The sequence below is a fragment of the Xenopus laevis genome, chromosome 5L (assembly GCF_017654675.1).
Source record: "Xenopus laevis strain J_2021 chromosome 5L, Xenopus_laevis_v10.1, whole genome shotgun sequence".
Lineage (NCBI taxonomy): Eukaryota > Metazoa > Chordata > Amphibia > Anura > Pipidae > Xenopus > Xenopus laevis.
The window spans coordinates 66920692-66946164 of NC_054379.1; the positions used below are offsets into that span (position 1 = coordinate 66920692).

The 25473-nt window shown below is 42.7% G+C and overlaps 1 protein-coding gene across 2 annotated transcripts in view; it reads right to left on the reverse strand.

The window, feature by feature from the left end:
- LOC108716777 (androgen-induced gene 1 protein-like) overlaps positions 1-24523 on the reverse strand; it is a 230830-nt gene extending 206307 nt beyond the window's left edge. Inside the window, exon 1 of one of the 2 annotated variants that reach the window (XM_018263223.2) lies at positions 24216-24523. In XM_018263223.2, coding sequence (XP_018118712.2) covers positions 24216-24356 — 141 coding nt within the window. In that variant the 5' untranslated portion in view covers positions 24357-24523. The remainder of the gene's footprint in view (positions 1-24215) is intronic. The other variant, XM_041562848.1, reaches the window with a different exon arrangement.
- Positions 24524-25473: the final 950 nt, after the last annotated feature.

The following is a 25473-nucleotide window of genomic DNA, read 5'->3' on the forward strand; positions in this document are numbered from 1 at the left end:
TCGTGGCAGGATTACTGGCACCTCTGCCCCTGGAATGTTGATGAGTTCCTGAAGTGACATCACCCTTAAAAGCATTGTACAACATGTTTTGCAGGCTGGTTTGTAAATGCAGCATCCTTTCAGACTTGTGGTATGTTGGTAACATTTCTGCCACTTTATGCTTGTACCGAGGGTCTAGTAGAGTCGCGACCCAGTACAGGTCCTTCTCCTTAAGCCTCTTGATACGGGGGTCCTTCAACAGGCATGACAGCATGAAAGACCCCATTCTCACAAGGTTGGATGCAGAGGTATCCATCTCCGCTTCCTCGTTATCAAGGACTGCATCATCCACGGTCTCCTCCCCCCAGCCACGTACAAGACCAGGGGTCCCCAAAAGGTCACCACTAGCCCCCTGGGAAGCCTGCTCCTGTTGGTCCTCCTCCTCCACAAAGCCACCTTCCTCCTCTGACTCCACTTCTGACACCTCTCCCTGCGTTGCAGCAGGTGCCTGGGTTCGTTCTGGTGATTCCGTCCAGAAATCGTGCGCTTCCTGCTCCTCGTCACGCTGGTCTACAGCATCATCTGTCACTCGTCGCACGGCACGCTCCAGGAAGAAAGCAAAGGGTATTAGGTCGCTGATGGTGCCTTCGGTGCGACTGACCATATTTGTAACCTCTTCAAAAGGGCGCATGAGCCTGCAGGCATCGCGCATAAGCACCCAGTAACGGGGGAAAAAAATCCCCAGCTCTGCAGATCCAGTCCTACCACCCAGTTCAAACAGGTATTCGTTGACGGCTCTTTGTTGTTGCAGCAGACGTTCCAACATGAGGAGCGTTGAATTCCAGCGAGTCTGGCTGTCGCAAATCAAACGCCTGACTGGCATGTTGTACCGCTGCTGAATGTCAGCAAGGCGTGCCATGGCTGTATAGGAACGTCTGAAATGGGCCGACACCTTCCTGGACTGCCTGAGAACGTCCTGGAATCCTGGGTACTTTGAGACAAAACGTTGTACTATTAAATTCAGAACATGTGCCATGCAGGGCACATGTGTTAAATTGCCCAGTCTCAGTGCTGCCAACAGATTGCTTCCATTGTCACACACCACTTTTCCGATCTTCAGTTGGTGTGGGGTCAGCCACCGATCGGCCTGTGACTGCAGAGATGACAGGAGTACAGATCCGGTATGGTTTTTGCTTTCCAGGCACGTCATCCCCAAGACAGCATGACAACGGCGTACCTGGCACGTCGAATAGCCTAGGGGGAGCTGGGGGTGCACAGGTGTGGAGGAGGAGGACTCAGCAGCAGAGGACGAAGAAGAGGAAGAAGACGAGGTAGAGAGCGAAGGAGGAGTAGAGGTGGTGGCAGATCCGTGGCGGTGACACCAACTCCACTGTCGTTGTTGAGCCACACATTTCCTGCTTCCCAGCCATGACCAAGTTCACCCAGTAGGCAGTGTAGGTGACATACCTGCCCTGACCATGCTTGGAGGACCATGCGTCAGTAGTCATATGGACCTTTGGCCCAACACTAAGTGACAGAGATGCGGTGACTTGGCTCTGCACATGGTGGTACAGGTGTGGTATTCCCTTTTTTGAAAAAAAATTGCGGCTGGGTACCTTCCACTGCGGTGTCCCAATTGCTACAAATTTGCGGAAGGCCTCAGAGTCCACCAGCTGGTATGGTAAAAGCTGGCGGGCTAAGAGTGCAGACAAGCCAGCTGTCAGACGCCGGGCAAGGGGGTGACTCGCAGACATTGGCTTCTTACGCTCAAACATGGCCCTCACAGAAACTTGGCTGGGGGCAGATGACTGGGAATGGGAACTGGTGGTCAAGGTGGAAGGCGGAGTGGAGGGTGGTTCAGACGGGTCAAGGACAGCAGAGGTAGAGCAGTAAGATGCTGGACCAGAAGGAGGGTGGCTTTTAGTTTGCCTGTTGCCTTTGAGGTGTTGCTCCCAAAGTGCTTTGTGCTTGCCGTTCATGTGCCTTCGCATAGAAGTTGTACCTATGTGGCGGTTGGGCTTCCCAAGACTCAGTTTCTGACTGCACTCATTGCAAATTACAACGCTTTTGTCAGAGGCACACACATTAAAAAAATCCCACACTGCTGACCTTTTTGAAGCTGGCAATCTGGCGGTAACAGTAGAAGTTGGCGGCGTTGGCGGCAATGGCGGGTGCGTTGGCCGGCTGACCACAGGTGCCGATACATGTTGTTGCCCTACTGTTCCCTGCGAGCTGTCCTCCCTGCTTCTTCTAAGTCTTATTCTCCTCCTGCCTCTCTGACTCTCCGTCTCTCCATCTGAACTATCCTCCTCTTGCTCTCTTCTACTGGGCACCCACAAAACATCAATCTCCTCATCATCATTCTCCTCAGATGCATCAATTTCTTCTAACAGCTCACAGAAGGAAGCAGCAGCGGGGACCTCCTCGTCATCACTCATTATGTCCATCTCTGTTGTGTTCTCTGCCAGAATTAAATCTGGTGTAACGTCCTCATCTCCTTCATCTTCTTCTGCCAATAATGGTTGCGCATCACTCAGTTCAAGAAACTCATGTGAAAATAACTCCTCTGACTCCAGTGAAGAAGGGGCGCCGGTGGTGGAGGAAGTGTTACGTGGGGTGCCCATAGCAGTGGAGGATGAGGAGGATGTTGTGGTAAAGTTAGAAATGGTAGAGGATGGGGTGTGCTGTGTAAGCCAGTCAACTACCTCTTCAGCATTTTGGGAGTTCAGGGTCATTGCCTTTTTAAAACTGGGCAATTTCCTAGGGCCACAGGATAGCATAGCAGCACGGCCCCTAGTGCCTCTGCGTGGCGGCCTGCCTTTGCCTGGCATTATTTTTAAAACAAAAACAACAACAACTCAGGTGGTGTTTCTGGAGACGGTATTATTATTGATATTTAGACAGAATTTGAACAAGCTCACACAGCTAGATGGCAGTGGTTTGAAAATGAAGAACACACTGGGCAAATAATGCCTACAAGGTCAACGTATACACTACAGCAGTGGTGGATACGGAATATATTATTGCTGCTTGAAAAACGTCACTCAGGTGGTGTTTCTGGAGACGGTATTATTATTGATATTTAGACAGAATGTGAAAAAGCTCACACAGCTAAGTGGCAGTGGTTTGAAAATGAAGAACACACTGGGCAAATAATGCCTGCAAGGTCAACGTATACACTACAGCAGTGGTGGATACGGAATATATTATTGCTGCTTGAAAAACGTCACTCAGGTGGTGTTTCTGGAGACGGTATTATTATTGATATTTAGACAGAATGTGAAAAAGCTCACACAGCTAAGTGGCAGTGGTTTGAAAATGAAGAACACACTGGGCAAATAATGCCTGCAAGGTCAACGTATACACTACAGCAGTGGTGGATACGGAATATATTATTGCTGCTTGAAAAACGTCACTCAGGTGGTGTTTCTGGAGACGGTATTATTATTGATATTTAGACAGAATGTGAAAAAGCTCACACAGCTAAGTGGCAGTGGTTTGAAAATGAAGAACACACTGGGCAAATAATGCCTACAAGGTCAACGTATACACTACAGCAGTGGTGGATACGGAATATATTATTGCTGCTTGAAAAACGTCACTCAGGTGGTGTTTCTGGAGACGGTATTATTATTGATATTTAGACAGAATGTGAAAAAGCTCACACAGCTAAGTGGCAGTGGTTTGAAAATGAAGAACACACTGGGCAAATAATGCCTGCAAGGTCAACGTATATACTACAGCAGTGGTGGATACGGAATATATTATTGCTGCTTGAAAAACGTCACTCAGGTGGTGTTTCTGGAGACGGTATTATTATTGATATTTAGACAGAATGTGAAAAAGCTCACACAGCTAAGTGGCAGTGGTTTGAAAATGAAGAACACACTGGGCAAATAATGCCTACAAGGTCAACGTATACATTACAGCAGCGGTGGATACGGAATATATTATTGCTGCTTGAAAAACGTCACTCAGGTGGTGTTTCTGGAGACGGTATTATTATTGATATTTAGACAGAATGTGAAAAAGCTCACACAGTTAAGTGGCAGTGGTTTGAAAATGAAGAACACACTGGGCAAATAATGCCTGCAAGGTCAACGTATACACTACAGCAGTGGTGGATACGGAATATATTATTGCTGCTTGAAAAACGTCACTCAGGTGGTGTTTCTGGAGACGGTATTATTATTGATATTTAGACAGAATGTGAAAAAGCTCACACAGCTAAGTGGCAGTGGTTTGAAAATGAAGAACCCACTGGGCAAATAATGCCTGCAAGGTCAATGTATACACTACAGCAGTGGTGGATACGGAATATATTATTGCTGCTTGAAAAACATCACTCAGGTGGTGTTTCTGGAGACGGTATTATTATTGATATTTAGACAGAATGTGAAAAAGCTCACACAGCTAGATGGCCACTGGGCAAATAATGCCTGCAAGTGCACTACTATTGGTGCACTACTATGAAGAACAGCAAACAGCACTGGACACCTTAAAGAATAGTAAGATAAGTAAAATAAAAAAAAAATTATATGTATATTAAAAAAAAAAAATATTCTCGGGTTGGTGCTGCTGAACTACTAGGAGCAGCACAGTAGCACACCAGTCCCAATCCCCAACACTGCTAGACTAATAGCACTTTGCTGTTAAAGTAGCAAAGTAAAACAACAAAAAAGAAAATAAAAGCAGTCCTTACAAGGACTATTGGGTTATTACAGCAGTCAGCAGATGAGATCAGAAGAGATCAGTGCCCACAGCAGGCAGCTACATACAGAGCACTGCAGTAGAAGGTAGATTACTAGCCAGCAAAGCTACCCTAAAATGTCCCTCAAATCCCTGCAGACTTCTGTCCCTCCAATACAGAGCAGTATCAAGTAGATTACTAGCCAGCAAACTTACTATCAACTGTCCCTCAAAGAAATCAGTGAAATCAGTAACAGCTCTCTCCCTACACTAGCTCTTGCAAGCACACACAGGCAGAATGAAAAAACGCTGCAGGGCTTCAGTTTATATATGGAAGGGGAGTGGTCCAGGGGGTGTGGGGGTGGTCCAGGAGGGAGAGCTTCCTGATTGGCTGCCATGTATCTGCTGGTCTGGGGTGAGAGGTCAAAAAAAAGTGCCAGGTAAGGCGAACCCAAAATGGCGAACGTCGCGCGACGTTCGCGAACATTCGGCGAGCGCGAACAGCCGATGTTCGCGCGAACAAGTTCGCCGGCGAACAGTCCGCGACATCCCTACTGAGGAACTCAAAAAGTTTCTTGAGAGCACCCTTGGTGTTAAATTAGAGAAGAAGATGCACATGGCTCTGGAGAAGTGGCATGATTTGCCTTTAGTTATCAATTCTGTGAGACAATACATTAAGGTCATAAAAGAGGCCAAGAACTATGGAACAGCGGAATATCTCCGTATAATGAAGTTTCACAAAAAATGTTTGTCTCATCAGACCTTGATGAAGGTTAAAGCACTTCCTAAGACTCAGTAATGGCCTTGAGTATAAGCACACTTAATACTAATGGCTGTCGGAATCCTTTCCGAATGTTTCAGGTACTCTCCTTTCTTCGTCAAGGAGGGTACTCTGTGAGTTTCCTCCAAGAGACCCACACCACTCCAGAGCTTGAAGCAAGCTGGAATCTGGAGTGGAAGGGAAGGGTCTTTTTTAATCACCTCACTTGGACATCATGCGGGGTGGTGACCCTTTTCTCAGATTCCTTCCAGCCAGAGGTCCTGAGTGCTACCTCTGTCATCCCTGGCCGTCTATTGCATCTTCGGGTCCGGGAGTCAGGTAGAACATATAATCTAATGAATGTGTATGCTCCTACTACCGGACCAGAGAGAGCACGGTTCTTTGAAAGTTTGTCAGCCTACATGGAGACAATTGACTCTGATGAAGCCTTGATTATAGGGGGTGATTTTAATTACACCCTTGATGCTCGAGATCGCAATGTACCCAAGAAAAGAGACTCGTCTGAGTCCGTTTTGCGAGAACTAATTGCTCATTTCTCCTTGGTTGATGTCTGGAGAGAACAGAACCCAGAGACGGTTGCCTTTACCTATGTCAGGGTGAGAGATGGTCATGTTTCTCAATCCCGGATTGATAGGATATATATATCGAGCCATCTCATGTCACGAGCCCAGTCGAGCACCATTAGATTGGCACCATTCTCAGACCACAATTGTGTATCCCTGAGAATGTCAATCGCACCATCTCTGCCAAAAGCTGCTTACTGGCACTTTAACAACAGTTTATTAGAAGATGAGGGTTTTGCAAAGTCAGTCCGGGATACATGGAGAGGCTGGAGGGCCTTTCAGGATGAATTTGCCACATTGAACCAGTGGTGGGATGTAGGCAAGGTTCACCTAAAGCTCTTGTGTCAAGAGTATACCAAAAGTGTGAGCGGGCAGCGCAATGCAGAGATTGAGGCACTGAATGGGGAGGTGCTTGATCTTGAGCAAAGGCTATCAGGCTCTGAAGACCAAGCCCTTCAGTGTGAATATCTAGAAAGGAAAGAAGCGCTGCGTAACATGGAACAACGACAGGCTCGTGGTGCCTTTGTGCGAAGCCGGATGCAGTTACTTTGTGATATGGATCGTGGTTCCCGATTCTTCAATGCTCTGGAGAAGAAGAAGGGGAACCGAAAACAAATCACATGCCTTTTTGCGGAGGATGGAACCCCCCTTGAGGATCCGGAGGCTATCCGGGACAGAGCCCGGTCCTTCTATCAAAACCTTTTTTCTCCAGATCCCATCTCTCCAGATGCCTGTGAGGAGCTATGGGATGGGCTTCCAGTGGTCAGTGAGAGGAGAAAAGAGAGGTTGGAAACACCAATCACTCTAGATGAACTCTCTCAAGCACTCCGTTTAATGCCCCACAATAAATCTCCTGGGCTTGACGGACTGACCATAGAGTTCTTCCAGTTCTTTTGGGATACTCTGGGCCCTGATTTCCATAGGGTCCTAACTGAGGCCTTCAAGAAAGGTGAGTTGCCACTTTCGTGTCGTCGAGCAGTGTTATCACTACTTCCTAAGAAGGGGGATCTCCGTCTTATTAAGAACTGGAGACCAGTCTCACTGCTTAGCACAGACTATAAGATCGTGGCCAAAGCTATCTCACTCAGGCTCAAATCTGTGCTGGCAGAGGTGATTCATCCTGACCAGTCCTATACAGTCCCCGGTCGGACAATTTTTGATAATGTCTTTTTAATCCGAGACTTACTACATTTTGCGAGAAGGACTGGTCTATCTCTTGCTTTTCTCTCTCTGGATCAAGAGAAGGCATTTGACAGGGTGGATCACCAATATCTTATAGGCACTCTGCAAGCCTATAGCTTTGGCCCACAGTTTGTGGGCTACCTGAAAACAATGTATGCCTCTGCAGAGTGTTTAGTTAAAATCAACTGGTCTCTGACTGCACCTCTGGCCTTTGGACGAGGAGTTCGGCAAGGATGCCCCTTGTCGGGACAACTGTACTCGCTGGCCATTGAGCCCTTCCTGTGTCTCTTAAGGAAAAGGCTCACGGGACTGGTGCTCAAAGAACCTGACATGAGGGTGGTTCTCTCAGCCTACGCTGATGATGTAATTCTTGTGGCCCAGGACCTAGTTGATCTTGAGCGGGCACAAGAGTGTCAAGAAGTCTACACTGCTGCCTCATCTGCCCGGATCAACTGGTCCAAGAGCTCAGGCCTTCTGGAGGGTTCTATAAAGGTAGATTTCCTGCCTCCTGCTTTTCGTGACATCTCGTGGGAGAGTAAAATCATTAAATATTTAGGCGTCTACCTATCAGCTGAGGAGTATCCTGTCTCACAGAATTTCATTGAACTTGAGGAGTGTGTTCTAACGCGCCTTGGAAAGTGGAAGGGTTTTGCTAAAGTACTTTCTATGAGGGGGAGAGCTTTGGTGATAAATCAGCTGGTGGCCTCTCAGATCTGGTACCGGCTGATATGTCTTAGCCCAACCCAAGAATTCATTGCTAAGATCCAGAGAAGGTTACTGGACTTTCTCTGGATAGGAAAGCATTGGGTTTCTGCAGGTGTCTCAAGCCTCCCGTTGAAAGAGGGAGGGCAGGGAGTCGTGTGTATACGTTCTCAAGTGCACACCTTCCGTCTCCAGCAAATACAGAGATACTTGTATGCAGATCCTTCTCCACAGTGGTGTACTCTAGCATCGAGTTTTTATCGCCAGGTACGAAATATGGGATATGACCGGCAATTGTTTATAATTGAACCTGAGGGTTTCCTAAGAAACCTTTCAACCCTGCCGGCTTACTACCAAGACACGCTAAAAACCTGGAGCATGGTATCCATGTTGAGGCAAGGAGCCATTGAAGGGGAAGACATTCTAAATGAGCCCCTACTTTACAATCCATCTTTTAAGACTAGGATGTTAGAATCCATCAGCATCCGACGTCGCCTTTGCCAGGCTCGGTTAACCAGAGTTGGAGATCTCCTGGATTTTGAGAAATCAGATTGGGTGGACTCTCAAGCAGTTATGCAACACATGGGATTCCTCACCACTAAGGTTCCACACCGTCTCCTCAAGGAAATCAAGGACACAATCTCTCCTGATTCTCACACCTTCATTGATGGGGTTTTACATGCTGGAGAGCCACGTCCACCTTGGAACTCCTCACCTCCAGACATAATAATAGCACCTAAAACCCGTCAATCCCCCCAAGCACCTCCTTACCCCAACTTGAGCCAGTTGGAGAATTTTCCATTGACACGCTTTCATGATATAACAAGAAAGCTGTTGTACTTCACACTGTACACTTCCTTGCCCTCATCTCCCGATATGATACCATCTGGAGACGTGTGCTTAATGAGGGTGAAAGACCTCAGTGGCGAGCTCTTTATTCCAGTTTGGTGCCTAGACCAACTGGAGACTTGAGTTGGAAAGTGCTGCATGGTGCATTGAGCACGGGAGAGTATTTAGCTCGTTTTACAGACTCCCCAGCTGCTTGTCCATTCTGTGGCAAAGGAGAGTCTGTGTTTCATGCTTATTTTACGTGTGCCAGACTGCAACCTCTATTGGCTCTTTTGAGGAAGCTTTACCTGCAGTTCTGGTTACACTTTTCCCCTCATGTTTATATTTTTGGACGCCCAGTATCCCGGGACAATAAAGAGAAAGACCTTCTCTCCAACTTGCTCCTGGCTTTAGCTAAATTAGTCATCCATTAATCTAGAAAGCAATGTTTGGAAGGTGGGAATCCTCTGCCAGCAGAGGTCTTGTTCCGAGTGCTGGTGCGTTCCCTTATCCGAGCAGAGTACACCCAAGCAGTGTTTACTGGTCAGTTGAAAGAATTTGCTGACCAGTGGGCAATAGATGGGGTACTTTGCTCAGTATCCCCAGACCTGGTTTCTGTTCAGACAATTCTCACACTCCATATTTAAGTGCACTTTAATTTAAGTGACAGTTGTATTTTAATCAGTTAATTATCTCCTTTGAGATGTGATTAACTTTGGTGAGCAATCACTCACCTGCAATTTGAATAATATATCAGCTAATGAAAAATCAACACATTGACTGCATTTTTGTGGGGTAAAAACACAGAAATACATGTTGACCCCCCAAACCCATACATTTTTGGAAAGTACACATTCTACAGAATCTAAAATGGGTACCCATGCCTTATTGCTCCAAACTACTGAGTCGCAAGGCTTTGCCAAAGTTGTCGGTTTTGGTCAAATATCTGAAAATTGCCTCAAAGCTTCAACTTCCCAGCACCATATCACCCATGTGTCATTACGTACTAAGAAAAAGCACCCTAAATATGATTGCCAGGGTTCCTCTGAACATTTTGGTGGCCATTGTTCATAAGTTTACCAAAGTATATGGCATTTAGAGGCCCCAAAATGAAGTTAGCACATACAAATTGTTCTGTGGGTACCTTTATCTAATGAAAAATCAACACATTGACTGCATTTTTGTGGGGTAAAAACACAGAAATATATGTTTACCCCCCAACCCCATATATTTTTGGAAAGTACACATTCTACAGAATCTAAAATAGGTACCCATGCCTTTCTGCTCCAAACTACTGAGTCGCAAGGCTTTGCCAAATTTGGCGGTTTTGGTGAAATATCTGGAAATTGCCTCAAAGCTTCAACTTTCCAGCATCGTATTGTCCATGTATCATTACCAGCATAAAGCATCCTAAATATAAACATATGGGTCTACTTAACAGTTTGATGCCCAATGTGCATAGATATACCAAACTTTGTGGCGCACAGAGACCCCCAAATGACAATATGTATAGACATTTTCACGGCTGACGCGCTGGCTGCTTCAATATAACCACCTGGTGTGTGTATTATGCGACATTAGACCACCTAACAGTACAGAGACCCCAGAAAACCATATATTTTCAGAAAGTACACATTCTGACGAATCCAATATGGGTAAATAAGTGTTTCTACTGCAAACTGCCAAACTGCAAAGCAATGCTGAACATAACGGTTTTTATCAAATTTCGGAAAATCGTCACAAAGCTTGAATTCTACCCCATTATATGTCAGACATTTCGTAACTTATCAGCATAAAACATCCTAAATATGAACGCCAGGGGTCTACTGAACACTTTGATGCCCAATATGCATAGATATACCAAACTATGTGGCGCACAATGACCCCCAAATGACAATAGTGTATATACATTTTCACGGCTGACGCGCTGGCTGCTGCAATATGAGCACCTGGTGTGTGTATTATGCGACATTAGACCCCCCTAACAGTACAGAGTACAGAGACAACAGAAAACCATATATTTTCAGAAAGTACACATTCTGACGAATCCAATATGGGTAAATAAGTGTTTCTACTGCAAACTGCCAAACTGCAAAGCAATGCTGAACATAACGGTTTTTATCAAATTTCTGAAAATCGTCACAAAGCTTGAATTTTACCCCATTATATGCCACACATTTCGTAACGTATCAGCATAAAACATCCTAAATATGAACGCCAGGGGTCTACTGAACACTTTGATGCCCAATATGCATAGATATACCAAACTATGTGGCGCACAGAGACCCCCAAATGACAATAGTGTATATACATTTTCACGGCTGACGCACTGGCTGCTGCAATATGAGCACCTGGTGTGTGTATTATGCGACATTAGACCCCCTAACAGTACAGAGACCCCAGAAAACCATATATTTTCAGAAAGTACACATTCTGACGAATCCAATATGGGTAAATAAGTGTTTCTACTGCAAACTGCCAAACTGCAAAGCAATGCTGAACATAACGGTTTTTATCAAATTTCGGAAAATCGTCACAAAGCTTGAATTCTACCCCATTATATGCCACACATTTCATAACTTATCAGCATAAAACATCCTAAATATGAACGCCAGGGGTCTACTGAACACTTTGATGCCCAGTATGCATAGATATACCAAACTATGTGGCGCACAGAGACCCCCAAATGACAATAGTGTATATACATTTTCACGGCTGATGCGCTGGCTGCTGCAATATAAGCACCTGGTGTGTGTATTATGCAACATTAGACCCCCCTAACAGTACAGAGACCCCAGAAAACCATATATTTTCAGAAAGTACACATTCTGACGAATCCAATATGGGTAAATAAGTGTTTCTACTGCAAACTGCCAAACTGCAAAGCAATGCTGAACATAACGGTTTTTATCAAATTTCTGAAAATCGTCACAAAGCTTGAATTCTACCCCATTATATGCCACACATTTCGTAACTTATCAGCATAAAACATCCTAAATATGAACGCCAGGGGTCTACTGAACACTTTGATGCCCAATATGCCTAGATATACCAAACTATGTGGCGCACAATGACCCCCAAATGACAATAGTGTATATACATTTTCACGGCTGACGCGCTGGCTGCTGCAATATGAGCACCTGGTGTGTGTATTATGCGACATTAGACCCCCCTAACAGTACAGAGACCCCAGAAAACCATATATTTTCAGAAAGTACACATTCTGACGAATCCAATATGGGTAAATAAGTGTTTCTACTGCAAACTGCCAAACTGCAAAGCAATGCTGAACATAACGGTTTTTATCAAATTTCTGAAAATCGTCACAAAGCTTGAATTTTACCCCATTATATGCCACACATTTCGTAACGTATCAGCATAAAACATCCTAAATATGAACGCCAGGGGTCTACTGAACACTTTGATGCCCAATATTCATAGATATACCAAACTATGTGGTGCACAGAGACCCCCAAATGACAATAGTGTATATACATTTTCACGGCTGACGCGATGGCTGCTGCAATATGAGCACCTGGTGTGTGTATTATGCGACATTAGACCCCCTAACAGTACAGAGACCCCAGAAAACCATATATTTTCAGAAAGTACACATTCTGACGAATCCAATATGGGTAAATAAGTGTTTCTACTGCAAACTGCCAAACTGCAAAGAAATGCTGAACATAACAGTTTTTATCAAATTTCGGAAAATCGTCACAAAGCTTGAATTTGACCCCATTATATGCCACACATTTCGTAACGTATCAGCATAAAACATCCTAAATATGAACGCCAGGGGTCTACTGAACACTTTGATGCCCAATATGCATAGATATACCAAACTATGTGGTGCACAGAGACCCCCAAATGACAATAGTGTATATACATTTTCACGGCTGACGCGCTGGCTGCTGCAATATGAGCACCTGGTGTGTGTATTATGCGACATTAGACCCCCTAACAGTACAGAGACCCCAGAAAACCATATATTTTCAGAAAGTACACATTCTGACGAATCCAATATGGGTAAATAAGTGTTTCTACTGCAAACTGCAAAGCAATGCTGAACATAACGTTTTTTATCAAATTTCGGAAAATCGTCACAAAGCTTGAATTCTACCCCATTATATGCCACACATTTCGTAACTTATCAGCATAAAACATCCTAAATATGAACGCCAGGGGTCTACTGAACACTTTGATGCCCAGTATGCATAGATATACCAAACTATGTGGCGCACAGAGACCCCCAAATGACAATAGTGTATATACATTTTCACGGCTGACGCGCTGGCTGCTGCAATATAAGCACCTGGTGTGTGTATTATGCAACATTAGACCCCCCTAACAGTACAGAGACCCCAGAAAACCATATATTTTCAGAAAGTACACATTCTGACGAATCCAATATGGGTAAATAAGTGTTTCTACTGCAAACTGCCAAACTGCAAAGCAATGCTGAACATAACGGTTTTTATCAAATTTCTGAAAATCGTCACAAAGCTTGAATTTTACCCCATTATATGCCACACATTTCGTAACTTATCAGCATAAAACATCCTAAATATGAACGCCAGGGGTCTACTGAACACTTTGATGCCCAATATGCATAGATATACCAAACTATGTGGCGCACAGAGACCCCCAAATGACAATAGTGTATATACATTTTCACGGCTGACGCGCTGGCTGCTGCAATATGAGCACCTGGTGTGTGTATTATGCGACATTAGACCCCCCTAACAGTACAGAGACCCCAGAAAACCATATATTTTCAGAAAGTACACATTCTGATGAATCCAATATGGGTAAATAAGTGTTTCTACTGCAAACTGCCAAACTGCAAAGCAATGCTGAACATAACGGTTTTTATCAAATTTCTGAAAATCGTCACAAAGCTTGAATTTTACCCCATTATATGCCACACATTTCGTAACGTATCAGCATAAAACATCCTAAATATGAACGCCAGGGGTCTACTGAACACTTTGATGCCCAATATGCATAGATATACCAAACTATGTGGCGCACAGAGACCCCCAAATGGATATATAGTAGATAAAATTTACAAGGCAAAACAAAATAAGGCAGTAAAGAGTGAAATGCAAAAAAATCCAATAAAACCACAAAAATCAATGTTTTTTTTCCAGACTAGTGTTATCGGCCGTCAGAATCACAGTTTGAATATTTTAGCTGGGCCAAACAGGTTATACGACTAGAAACAAGTGAACACAACATACGCAGAGCTGAAAATGCAATAAAATGGCTAAAAATTCAATAAAATGGCTAAAAATGCACCAAAATACCCAAAATTGCAATATAATCACCGAAATAACATACAAAAGATATTGCACAGTACGGTTAGCGAATACGCTATTCGTAATGGCAATAAAACATTTTTTTCAGCCAAAAAAAGAGACGATGCGATAAGAAAAAAAAAGCCACAATGCCATGTATGTGCGTGTGCGTGTGTACAAATGGTAAATTACATGTTATGTGCGCGTGTGTGCGTGTGCACGTGTGTGTAAGTGCAGTGAGTGTAAGTGACCCCCCCAATCCCCAAAAATGTATGTGTAAGTGTGTGTAAGTGTGAATCTAAGTGTATATTACTGTAATAAGTGTGTGTTGGTGTGTTTGTGTGTGTAATTGTTGCACTAACCTGAAAAAGTCGCTGGAGACTGTTGCAGGCGATCAGGAAGAGCCCCTGGAAGACATCTGCGACGTGGTTCCTGTCTCTGTGCTGTGGGGGCGGAGATCGACGGCGCGGTGTAGGCTGCAGCAGCAGGACACGTAAGTAACACGTGCCTGCTGCTGTTTTTGGGCCCCTGGGCGATCGCGCCCCAGGGGCCACTCGATCCCCTGCTCTGCTCGTTGTCTAGGGGCAGGGGATCGTGAAGGAGCGGAGCGAGCGGCTCTAACAGCCGCTCCTCCGCTCGCAAACCCGGAAGTGCTGCAGAACGTAGAATCTACGATCTGTGGCACTTTGGTCCTTTGATCCACAGAACGTAGATTCTACGTTCTGTGGCACTTAAACGGTTAAAACACCAAATTGAACCACAGCATATTGTACTAATAATGTATATATTATACATGTATGCCATCTGTTGCTGAGTTTTACCTCTCTTGTCTCCTTGTATGGGATTCTTGCATATCTAGTGCATGCCAAGCACTTTTACTTCATTATACTTGCACAACAAACATTTCAGGGTATTTCATATTTTTGTGGTCACACCTATTCAGTAAACAATCTTTGGGACTGGTGATAAAGGAAGTCCCTCTTCGTGCAACTACTTAAGCCCGATCCACAATCAGTGTCAGTTTAGACAAACTTTCATGGCTTTTACCAGGACAATCTAGCTCCTATAATTTCCACCCCCCGCCTGCTTACCATTTTTGTGTGGTGGTGCAGGGAGGCTGCAATGAGCTTTCACACTAGAAAAGCTGAATTTCTGGTTTAAAAATGGAAATTTGGCTCTTAAAAGTACCAGGAGCTGCTTTTTGCCTGAGGTGAGTTTTTTAACTTGCCTCATTGGTGCAGCGCCCCTGTGCTTTACACTCAAGTGGGCCCTCGCTGTACTGTTGGAGGAAGGGTTCAGGACAGGTGGCAAGGGTCAAGATCAATAGACAGGCAGGAGTCAAAACCGCTAACAGGGGACATGAGTAGGGATAATGAGGAATCTGAGTCAAAGGCAGGCAGGAGTCAAAACTAAAATAGCGACACGTGTAAAGCTTGAACAGGAACTGATTAAACAGAAGCCAGCTTGAGCAAAGAAGGTAAAGGGAAGCCACTATTTAAGGCAAAGGGACCCAATGGGAGATGAGAATCAGGGATGAACTGTTGAGGGGACCAATAGCTGAAACAAAAGAACAATCAGCATCCAATTGGACGCAGGCACTAGTTTAATTGGGGAGAAGTGTCGAGTGCACATGTGGCAAATGTACACGCGCAGGTCGTATTCTCACCTGCATCAAAACCAGGTGCGCATGCGCAGAATCCAAGCACTGTGAGCATATCACCGATGGGCACCTGATCGCTGGAACAGAATGCGACGTGGGTGCCTCTACCCAAACCCGACCAGTGGCCAGGTTACAAAGGGTTAACCACACTGATTTCACACATGCATAACTTGATTTTTTAAATAAACTTGGGCACCAGTAGTTCTTGAGAAACAGATGAAACACTTTATGCATGCATGCAAATTATATAAATTTTCTTTGGTGGATGCTGACTCATATGGTACAAGATCTTAATCCGTAAATTTTTCAGATGGTATACACTCGATCACAGTTATAGTGTTTGCAACACCCAAAGGTAGTGCTTCCTGCCTTGATGAACATTTCCCAGCTCTAGGCAAAGCTCAGAGAGGCTGAGCACATATGTGCTTTCCTTTTTATAACTTAGGGGAAACCTGACACCTTACACTGCTAAGTGGCCTTCTCCCCCTCCCAACTGTATTAAGGACCCATTCTAGCTGGCTAAGAGTCCTACAGGGAAAACTAAGAAACAAAAGGTTTGCAAATCCTTTACCATCCTACATAATAATTATGTTTAAAATGGTTTGCTAATAGGAAACTGTAAAATTCACCCAAAGAATACATTGTATAACAATGCATAAAAGCCCTAACAGTTAGTTGTCCCATTAAAGGTGCTGTTTATGAAACTGTATACCCTAAATATTGAACTGATACAGGATTGTTATACAATGTATTCTTTGGGTGAATTTTACAGATAATTCTGGTAAAGAGATGTAAGGCACATTTGTGAACCTAAGAGCAGTGTTCAAAATGCAAAAAAAATATATTTTTCTGGGGCTCAGTGCAGAGCATAGAACAGAGGAAGCGTTCGTGCTCCTAGAATAAGCTCTAAGGTGCGCTCTAACACTTACACTTCATGAGGTAAAGTATGACCCTTGTAATGTTCTTGTACTGACCCTTTCACATTTGTAGGCACTGCAGATTGTAAGGTTAACACATCCAGTATTGCAAACCATGACATTTGTATGTGTACAATAATTTAACTACTTTGAGAAAATGATGCCATGAGTTATACAATAATTCGATTTCAATCATTTCATTTCTTTCTTTTTTTATTAATAATTGATCAGAAGGATTGTCAAATGAAGGATATTTGGAAAACAGCATTTTCAGCCTTTACAGCATTATCTAATTAAAAACAGCTTATCAGAATGACCCTAAAATATACATACTGAAACATTTTGGGAGTTATTTACTAAATTTTTCAGGTTGAGGTTTTTTATGCAAAAACTCGAATTTTTAGAGGAATAAAAAAGACTCAAATTTTTCAAGATTTATTATACCCTGAAACTGCTAAAAGTCCAAATCCAAAAATCCACCATCTCTAACCTGCCCGAAGAAGTCAACTTCCCTTTTATAATTTGATGATATTGTAAATTCCAGTTTTAGTAAATAACAGTCCAGTCCAAAAAACATTATTATACAAAATTCCAAAATGCAAAGTGTTAACCCTGGACAAATAAACCCTGTTAATCCTGGACAAACATCTACTGAAACAAAATCACCAATAGATTATTAAATTATACTTAAAAGGTCACTTTCATGAACACTTCACTTCAAAAAAAAATCATAATACACATATATTTATCAAGTAAACAGAAACAATGACTGTGTAAATTATTATGCCATGGGTAGACAACATGAATAAGTATAGTCCCTTTTGTACAATATAAGGATATTGGAAATCAAAAAAGGAGCTTACCTTATTAGGGCACTAGGCTTGCAGGGAGTTCATTATTTCTTAAAATACAGATGCTCCCATATGTCATGTGACACAAGTAAAATCACCATTTATAATGAATGCTATTCAATAAGCGCCATTTTAAAGATATATTTTGCAGTTTATTCCTAGCACTTGTGAACTATAAAAGACTACAAACAGTCAAAAGGTATTTGTAAATGAAAATAATATCAATTTTCAATATTGGAAAAAAGTATTGTATCAATAGTACTGGAAAAAGTACTGGAAATTCCACAGGAGGAAAAAAGTTAAAACATAATGCAAATAAAAAACTGTCTGTTATGTATTGACTGTTAATGTAATGTCAGTAGATGGCGCTGTTACATGTTAAACTAAGATGTGTCATTCTGCTCTGCTGATAATTGTTTTCCAAGTATCTGCCTCTCTATCTGTTCTTTTCTCCCAACTTGTTGGCAGTTCAGCCATGCTTTCCTTCCTAGTAAAGTTTGTTCTACTCCCAGCTGCTGTGAACGTCTTGTGTACTACTACAGGGTCCAGAATATAATAGTGGCGACGAGGATGGGATATAACCAATAAAAAATCTACAAATACAAGATTCCAGTGAGTAAAAGGGAATTTAAGAGACTTTATTATTCCCATAATGGTGTCCCTGGGCCACATCGAGGAGTTTGACATTGTCAGGCCATCGTCCTGGGATTCCTATGCAGAGGAAGGTGACAGACCCTATGCAGAAACGTGTAGTTCTGCTGAGTGTTATAGGCTCAAAGACTTATGAGATTGTTCACTCTCTGGTACTTAACCCAGTGACTGCTCATTTGAGGAAATTATTAAGCAGCTTAAAAATCATTTTGCACCCACAACTCTGAAACTATTGAGGTTCCACTTTAACAAACACAGCCAGCAGTCAGATGAGAGTATTGCTGCTTATATAGCAGAGCTGCGCAGATTGGCAGAAAACTACAATTTTGGCAGCAGCTTGGAATCCTTGCTAAGGGACCGTCTTGTGTGTGGGGTCAGGGATGCAGCACTGGAAAGAAGGCTTCTAGCAAAGCACAACCTAACCTTTGCTTTGGCCTAGGAGGAAGCACTTGCTTATAAGACTCCATCTGCACATTCCAAGGAGATACAGGCCTCTGTCCATGCATTATGGCCCACTAATGGCCCACCTATTTTACCATGTGAAGTTAGACTTGTGGATTACAATAAAAAGCCTGTGGATGTTGTGGGTGCCTGCTTTGTCAAAATCCACTATAGAAAAGACAGAGGAAAACTACCCCTCATTATTACAAAAGGACACAGTGCAAGCTTATTAGGAGTAGAGTGGTTTGAGCCCCTAGGCATTCAATTAATGAATTCAATTATGCAACAACAGACTCTTTGCAAAGTGGCCTCAAATACTTTAGCAGTGTATTTGAAGAAGGCCTTGGCAAATTAAGGGCTCACCGATATCATTCCTGCTGGATCCCAAAGTTGTCACAATATGCATGAAGCCATGACCTGTACCATTTGCTCTCCATACAAAAATAGATGGCGAAATATATTGCTTGGTGCAACAACGAGCGTTGGGCCACCCCAATAATGCCTGTACTGAAGCCAAATGGAGAAGTAAGGATATGTGCTGACTATAAATGTACAATCAACAAGGCATTACAGGAACATCCATATCAAATTCCTGCTGTCAATCAGATTCTCGGCACCTTGGCTAAAGGAAAGTTATTTGCCAAACTTGATTTAGCTCAAGCATACCAGCAGTTACCAGTGGCTGATGCAGCTGCTGATGCACAAACAATTATCACTCACAAAGGAGCATTTAAAGCTACACGGTTGCAATTTGGAGTTTGCTTTGCACCAGATGTGTTTCAGAAATTGATGGATGACCTCCTTTCCAGCCTGCCAGGGGTGGTGCAAAATTTTGATGAAGTCCTCATTGGAGCAGACTCTATGGAATCATTAACTGAAAGGGTAAGAGCAGTATTACAGTGATTTGCAGATGCTGGGTTAAAACTTAAGAAAGAAAAATGTGTTTTAGGAGTAACAAGTGTTCATTTCCTGGGATACAAAGTTAATGAAAATGGAATACATCCAACAGATGCAAAAGTAAAAGCCATTCATGAAGCTCCAGTTTCCAAAAATAAACAGGATCTGCAAGCATTTCTCTGCCTATTAAATTTCTACCATTCCTTGAAAGACAAAGCTACTGTGTCTGAGCCACTGCACAGACTACTGGACAAAAATTCTACCTGGAATTGGTCAGTCCTGTATAAGCAGGCATTCAAGGATGCCAAGAGACTCTTATCATCAGACAGTGTGCTAATACATTATGGTTTGGATAAACCTCTTAACCTCACATGTGATGATTTTCCTTATGGAATAGGCAGCGCCGATTCTGGGGCTGCCGCCGTCTGAAGCAGCAGCCCAAATTCCGCCCCCCAATTCTACCGTTCCGTGCTTAAAAATTAGCGTCGGAGCAGGTCTAAGGGGGCAGTATCGCTAGTGCATTAAGCGCAATGGCACTCTCTGCACTAGCGGAGCTGAATTTCCATGTTAAAACCCAGTAGTTTGGCTCTTAAAGTTACAAGAGGTGGCTTTTTGCCGCCCCTTGTAACTGGTCGCTCGCTGCCGCCTGAGGCAAGGGATTTAAGTCATACTGTAATTGGCAGTCATGAGGGTCCCATTGCATTCTATTCACGGACCATGAGTACCACAGAGAGGAATTATGCTCAGATTGATAAGGAAGCTTTAGCCATTTTGCGATTATTACTGATCCCAAACCATTATTGGGTCTTCTCCAAGCATGCTGAGATGGTGTTTATTGATAAATGCACACAAGTTGCAGTACCGCCCAGGAAAAGAAATAAGTAATGCAGATGCTTTAAGCCATTAACCTGTAAACACTCCAAATTTTCAAGTAACGGCCTTGTCTGAGGTCCTCATGCTAGAGTCATTACCAAGTCCCCCTCTGCAGGCATCAGATATTGCCCGCATGACAGCTACCGACCCAGTATTGTCTCGAGTGTTGAACTGGGTATGGAGGGGGTGGCCAAATATATGTTTAAAGGAAGAGTTCACACCTTTTGAGAAATGCCAGCATGAACTCTCTGCATACAAAGGTTGCCTATTGTGGGGAAATAGAGTGGTAATTCCCAAAGCAGGGCAAAACCATGTTCTTAAATTATAAATATGAAAGCCCTTGCTAGAAGTTATGTCTTGTGGCCTAAAATGGATGAATGTATTGAAAATGGGTAAAAAGTTGTGTTCCTTGCCAGACCAACCGCCATGCCCCTGCTAAGGCCTTGGTAAATCCATGGGAGGTGACACGGAGCCCATGGTTGCGGCTTCATATCAATTTTGCAGAGCCTTTTCAAAGGTCAGACATTCTTCCTTGTTGTTGATTCCTTTTCGAAATGGCTGGAAGTTGTTCCAGTGGCATCTGCAACCACCCATGCAGTCATTCAAGTGTTGCGATAGTTGTTTGCCACCCATCGACTCCCAGAGACTATTGTATCAAATAACAGAGCACAGTTTACATCATCAGACATCAGAGCATTTATGGAAAGTAACCTTATTCGTCATGTTACAACAGCACCATTCCATCCATCCTCAAATGGACAAGCTGAGCGAATGGTCCAGACTACAAAGGATGCATTAAAATAGATAATTGATGGTGACTGGAATTATAGACTGGCAACATTTTTGTTGCAGCAGCAGCACATAACCCCTTCTGCTAGCACTGGCTGCAGTCCTGCAGAACTTTTGATGAACCGACGGCCACTTTGGATTGCAAGGTGACTTAACTCCTCTAGATTTTTCAGAGGAAGAGATTCCTGCAGCTGAACAGACAGTAGATGTACCTGAGAAGGGTACCCACAGATACTGACCCAATCCACAAGGAGAGGTTATCAGTGTCCCAATGGAGCGGCCCAGAGGGGTCATTCAAAGGCCCCACCACCTAGAGGATTATGTTATCTAGGAGGGCACTGTTACATGTTAAACTAAGATGTATCATTCTGCTCTGCTGATAACTGTTTCCCAAGTATTTGCCTCTCTATCTGTTCTTTTCTCCCAACTTGTTGGCAGTTCAGCCATGCTTTCCTCCCTAGTAAAGTGTGTTCTACTCCCAGCTGCTGTGAACGTTTTGTGTACTACTGCAGGGTCCAGAATATAATACTGTTAAGTTAAAGAGGCGCTCAACTGTAGTGATTGTATTTAATGTCTTAGTCATATTTGGGCTCAACTACAAAGACACTTGAAGGAAATGTTAAAGCACTAAAGGGTGCAAATTACACCTCTTAAAGTGGTGACACATGGGGAGATTTAGTCGCCAGCAATAAATCTTCACTATTGCGGGTGACTAATCTCCCCAAAATGGCTTGCCACCTGCAAGAATGTGAATCGCCCGGGGATGGCATAAGCATTGCTTTGGTTTTCCAAAGTTGCATCATGAGGAAACTTCAGGCCGCTTCAGAAAACCGAAGTGACGCTCAAACCATCCCACCGGCAGTTCACATTCTTGGATAGGTTTGTTGCCTGCAGTAGCGAAGATTTATCGCAGGCGACTAAAACTCCCCATGTGCCACCACCCTTAGTGGACATTCAGACAGAGTTCGTTCTTCAAAATACACAACTTGATCTCCAACATTTCCCTTCCAATTGCTTCTCTTGAAAAATATACAATGCTGAAATGTCTCTGGTCCAATACTATCTGAATATGACTCACAAGATCCTTTTAAAGAACGAGATTGAATTCATAACTGAATGCTAGACTTACATGATTTCTGCATACCTTGCACAATTTATTTTACCCAAGTGAATTTGCTATAACAAGCAAAGCACGCTAAAGTACAACGTTCCTAAAAGTTTTTGCTATGTCATAAAGGCATTTACACTACATGGGTGGGATATATTATCTGGAATGCTAGGGATCTGGGTTATCGATAAAGGGCTTTCCATAACTTAAGACTACTTAAAAACATTTCAAGCTAAAAATAAACCAACATGATTATTTTGCCATGAGCCTGGATTTATGTTATTTAGTTCTCATCAAGTGCAAGGTACTGTGTTATTATTGGGGTCCTGACACACAAGGAGATTAGTCGCCCAATATATGTTATATTCCTGGCGAAGGGAGGGTTTGTCCCCCAAAATGTTGAATTTAGTATACAAGTCAGTCTGTGGCTTAATAAAAGGCAATAGGGGAAATGTAATAAAAGTAGCAAAGTGCAAAACTTTTCAAATAAAGATTTGCCTGTCGCAATGTAATATTTTCGTTTTATTGCATTGTGAGTCTTAAAGGAAAACTATACCCCCCAAACAATGTAGGTCTCTATAAAAAGATATTGCATAAAACAGCTCATATGTAAAATCCTGCTTCATGTAAATAAACCATTTTCATAATAATATACTTTTCTAGTAGTATGTGCCATTGGGTAATCCTAAATAGAAAATTGCCATTTTAAAAAATAAGGGCCGCCCCCTGGGATCGTAGGATTCACTGTACTCACAAAGATACCAACAAACTATACATGTTAGGTCACATGAGCCAATTAACAGACAGAGTTGTGTCTTTTGCTTCCACACTTCTTCCTGTTACAGTTAGAGTTGAAGTATTCCTGGTCAGTTGATCTCTGAGACAGCACACAGACCATCACGAAATGGTGGCTCAAGGCAAGAGATGTAAAAGGGCAAGATTTACTTAAATATATATTCCAGTTTGGTGAGATTCTTTAATATGCCACTTAATATTATATGAACTATCTGTTGCTTAACTGTTCATTTTGGGGGAATAGTTTTCCTTTAATTGCACATAGCGAACCTTTAACATCCAAGCAATTTGATCGCAGGATGTTGTTGAGGTCTTTAGTCCTCTTTTGTGCCAAAAATGGCACAAGCATGGTCACTAACATTTGTAACTGTCTTTGTAAACATTTGTTGCGCTAACAAAGCATATAACATTCCCCCTAATGTGGTGGAAGACATATATGAGTGCTGATTCTGTTGTGTCTACATTTTTGAACACTATAGGATACTACGGGAAATGACCTTCATATATTTAGGAGCCTTCCAGGTCCCATAACTTTTTACCCACAGAAGTGAGTGAGGGCCAACTACAATGTTTATTGCTTCTCCCTGAGGATTGTCTAAATCACCATTTACTTTATATCCAGTCAATGCTGTATTTTGGTCTGGTGCCACCCTAGGGATTACTGCACCTGTATTTGTAAATTACATCATAGCTGCCTTAACTCTGAACCTCTGAACAATTATCAGTGGTAACTTTAATCATCCAGTGTAGTAGATGGCAGTACACAATGCAGAACTAGACCTTGATAACCAGACAACCTGCTGTTTGTGTCTTTAAAAACAAAACAACAATAATTTTAAAAATAATAATGGGCAGTTCAGACATTTTTCTAAGGCTCTATCTTCAAAGAAAAGTCACTTTGTTAATGTATGTATAATTATTAATATATATATATATACACACACACACACACACAGTTACACAGAAAAGTCACTTTGTTCATGTATGTATGTATAATTATTAAAAAAAAAAAAAAATATATATATATATATATATATATACACAGTTATTTATTTTATCATTGAGTTGCAAAGATATTTTTATTTGGTTTATGTCTAATTACTGCATATATACACATTTGGGGCTATTAAACATTCATAATCTGTATGACTGTATTAGCAATGAACAGTATGTACGAGCTAGAGAAGCTGTTCTCTGCTCCTCACTCACCAGGTCAATGAATGTGAGGAATTTCCAGCTGCCCCCATAAGTCTGATGCGCTGGCATCTCTATGGCCTTGTAGTGGCACAACACGGACAGGTAGGAGAGTAGGATGGCGGCCCGCAATACCTGGCATGGGATCAACGCCATTTCAGCATCAGAGTGAACGGGACAGAAGAAACCAGCTCTGTTCTCACCTCCCCCACCCTGCTAGAATGCCGTCTGTAGCACTTCTTATAAATATTTGACAGTAGGATAGAATCAGACAGGCAGTGGCTGAGAGAGGAGGATGGGGACATACGAGGAAGAAAAAACTGTTACTATGGAAACCGCTCTGGTGCTTTCTTCCTTAGAAGCGTGGCTGGTTCAGACATTTGATGAGGTCATCCTCAAGGGGTGGGGACTTACTGTATGCTGCATGAGGCTACACACTGAGAATTGACACCAAGCAGAAGGGTCGATATAAAGATTCCAGTCCAGCAGCACATTGAATTAGTAAAAAAAAAAAAACAGTTTTATTGTGCCACAAAAAGGCAACATTTTGGGCTTTACACCAGCCCTTTCTAAAGCCGCACAGTGCAGTAGGAGCAAAAAACTCCTGTGTAAATCCCATCTATTGAATGAACTACTATTCCCATGATCCCTTGTGGTAATCAATTCCACATATTAAGACTCCAATATTACAGTGATGAAGTGTCAATGTGCAAAATCCATCCCTTCCTTCTGTGGAGTAACATCATTTAGATGAACTACAACTCCCAAAATTGCACAATGGTATAATACAGACAAATAAAATATGTAGTTATGCATATGATTAAACTCAATTCAAACCTGTGCAGTTGTGGCACAAATTCTCCTGTAAAAGTCACATATATTGAAAACACTACAATTCCCATGATCCCTTGTGGTAATCAACTGTCCATCTTTTGCTTAAATAATCAGTTTTGGCTTTGAGTGGTTAGCAGATTCATTTATGTATTACTGCATAGTCATTTCTATAAGAGACACAGATGCTCATACAGTTAATAAATATTTTTCAAATGAAAAAACAGTATATAGCAAACCTGCAGATGTAGCCCCTCTAATCAATGACATACAATATACACATTGCCTTCACATGCAAACTTCATCAGAGGATGATGAGACAGCAAATAATGACAGGGCTAGCAATATTTGGAAAATGCATTGGGTAAACCTATAAATCTTGTGTGCTATACACAGGAGGGGTGTTTAAAATACACAGACATGTGCCTGTCTCAGGAGTCGG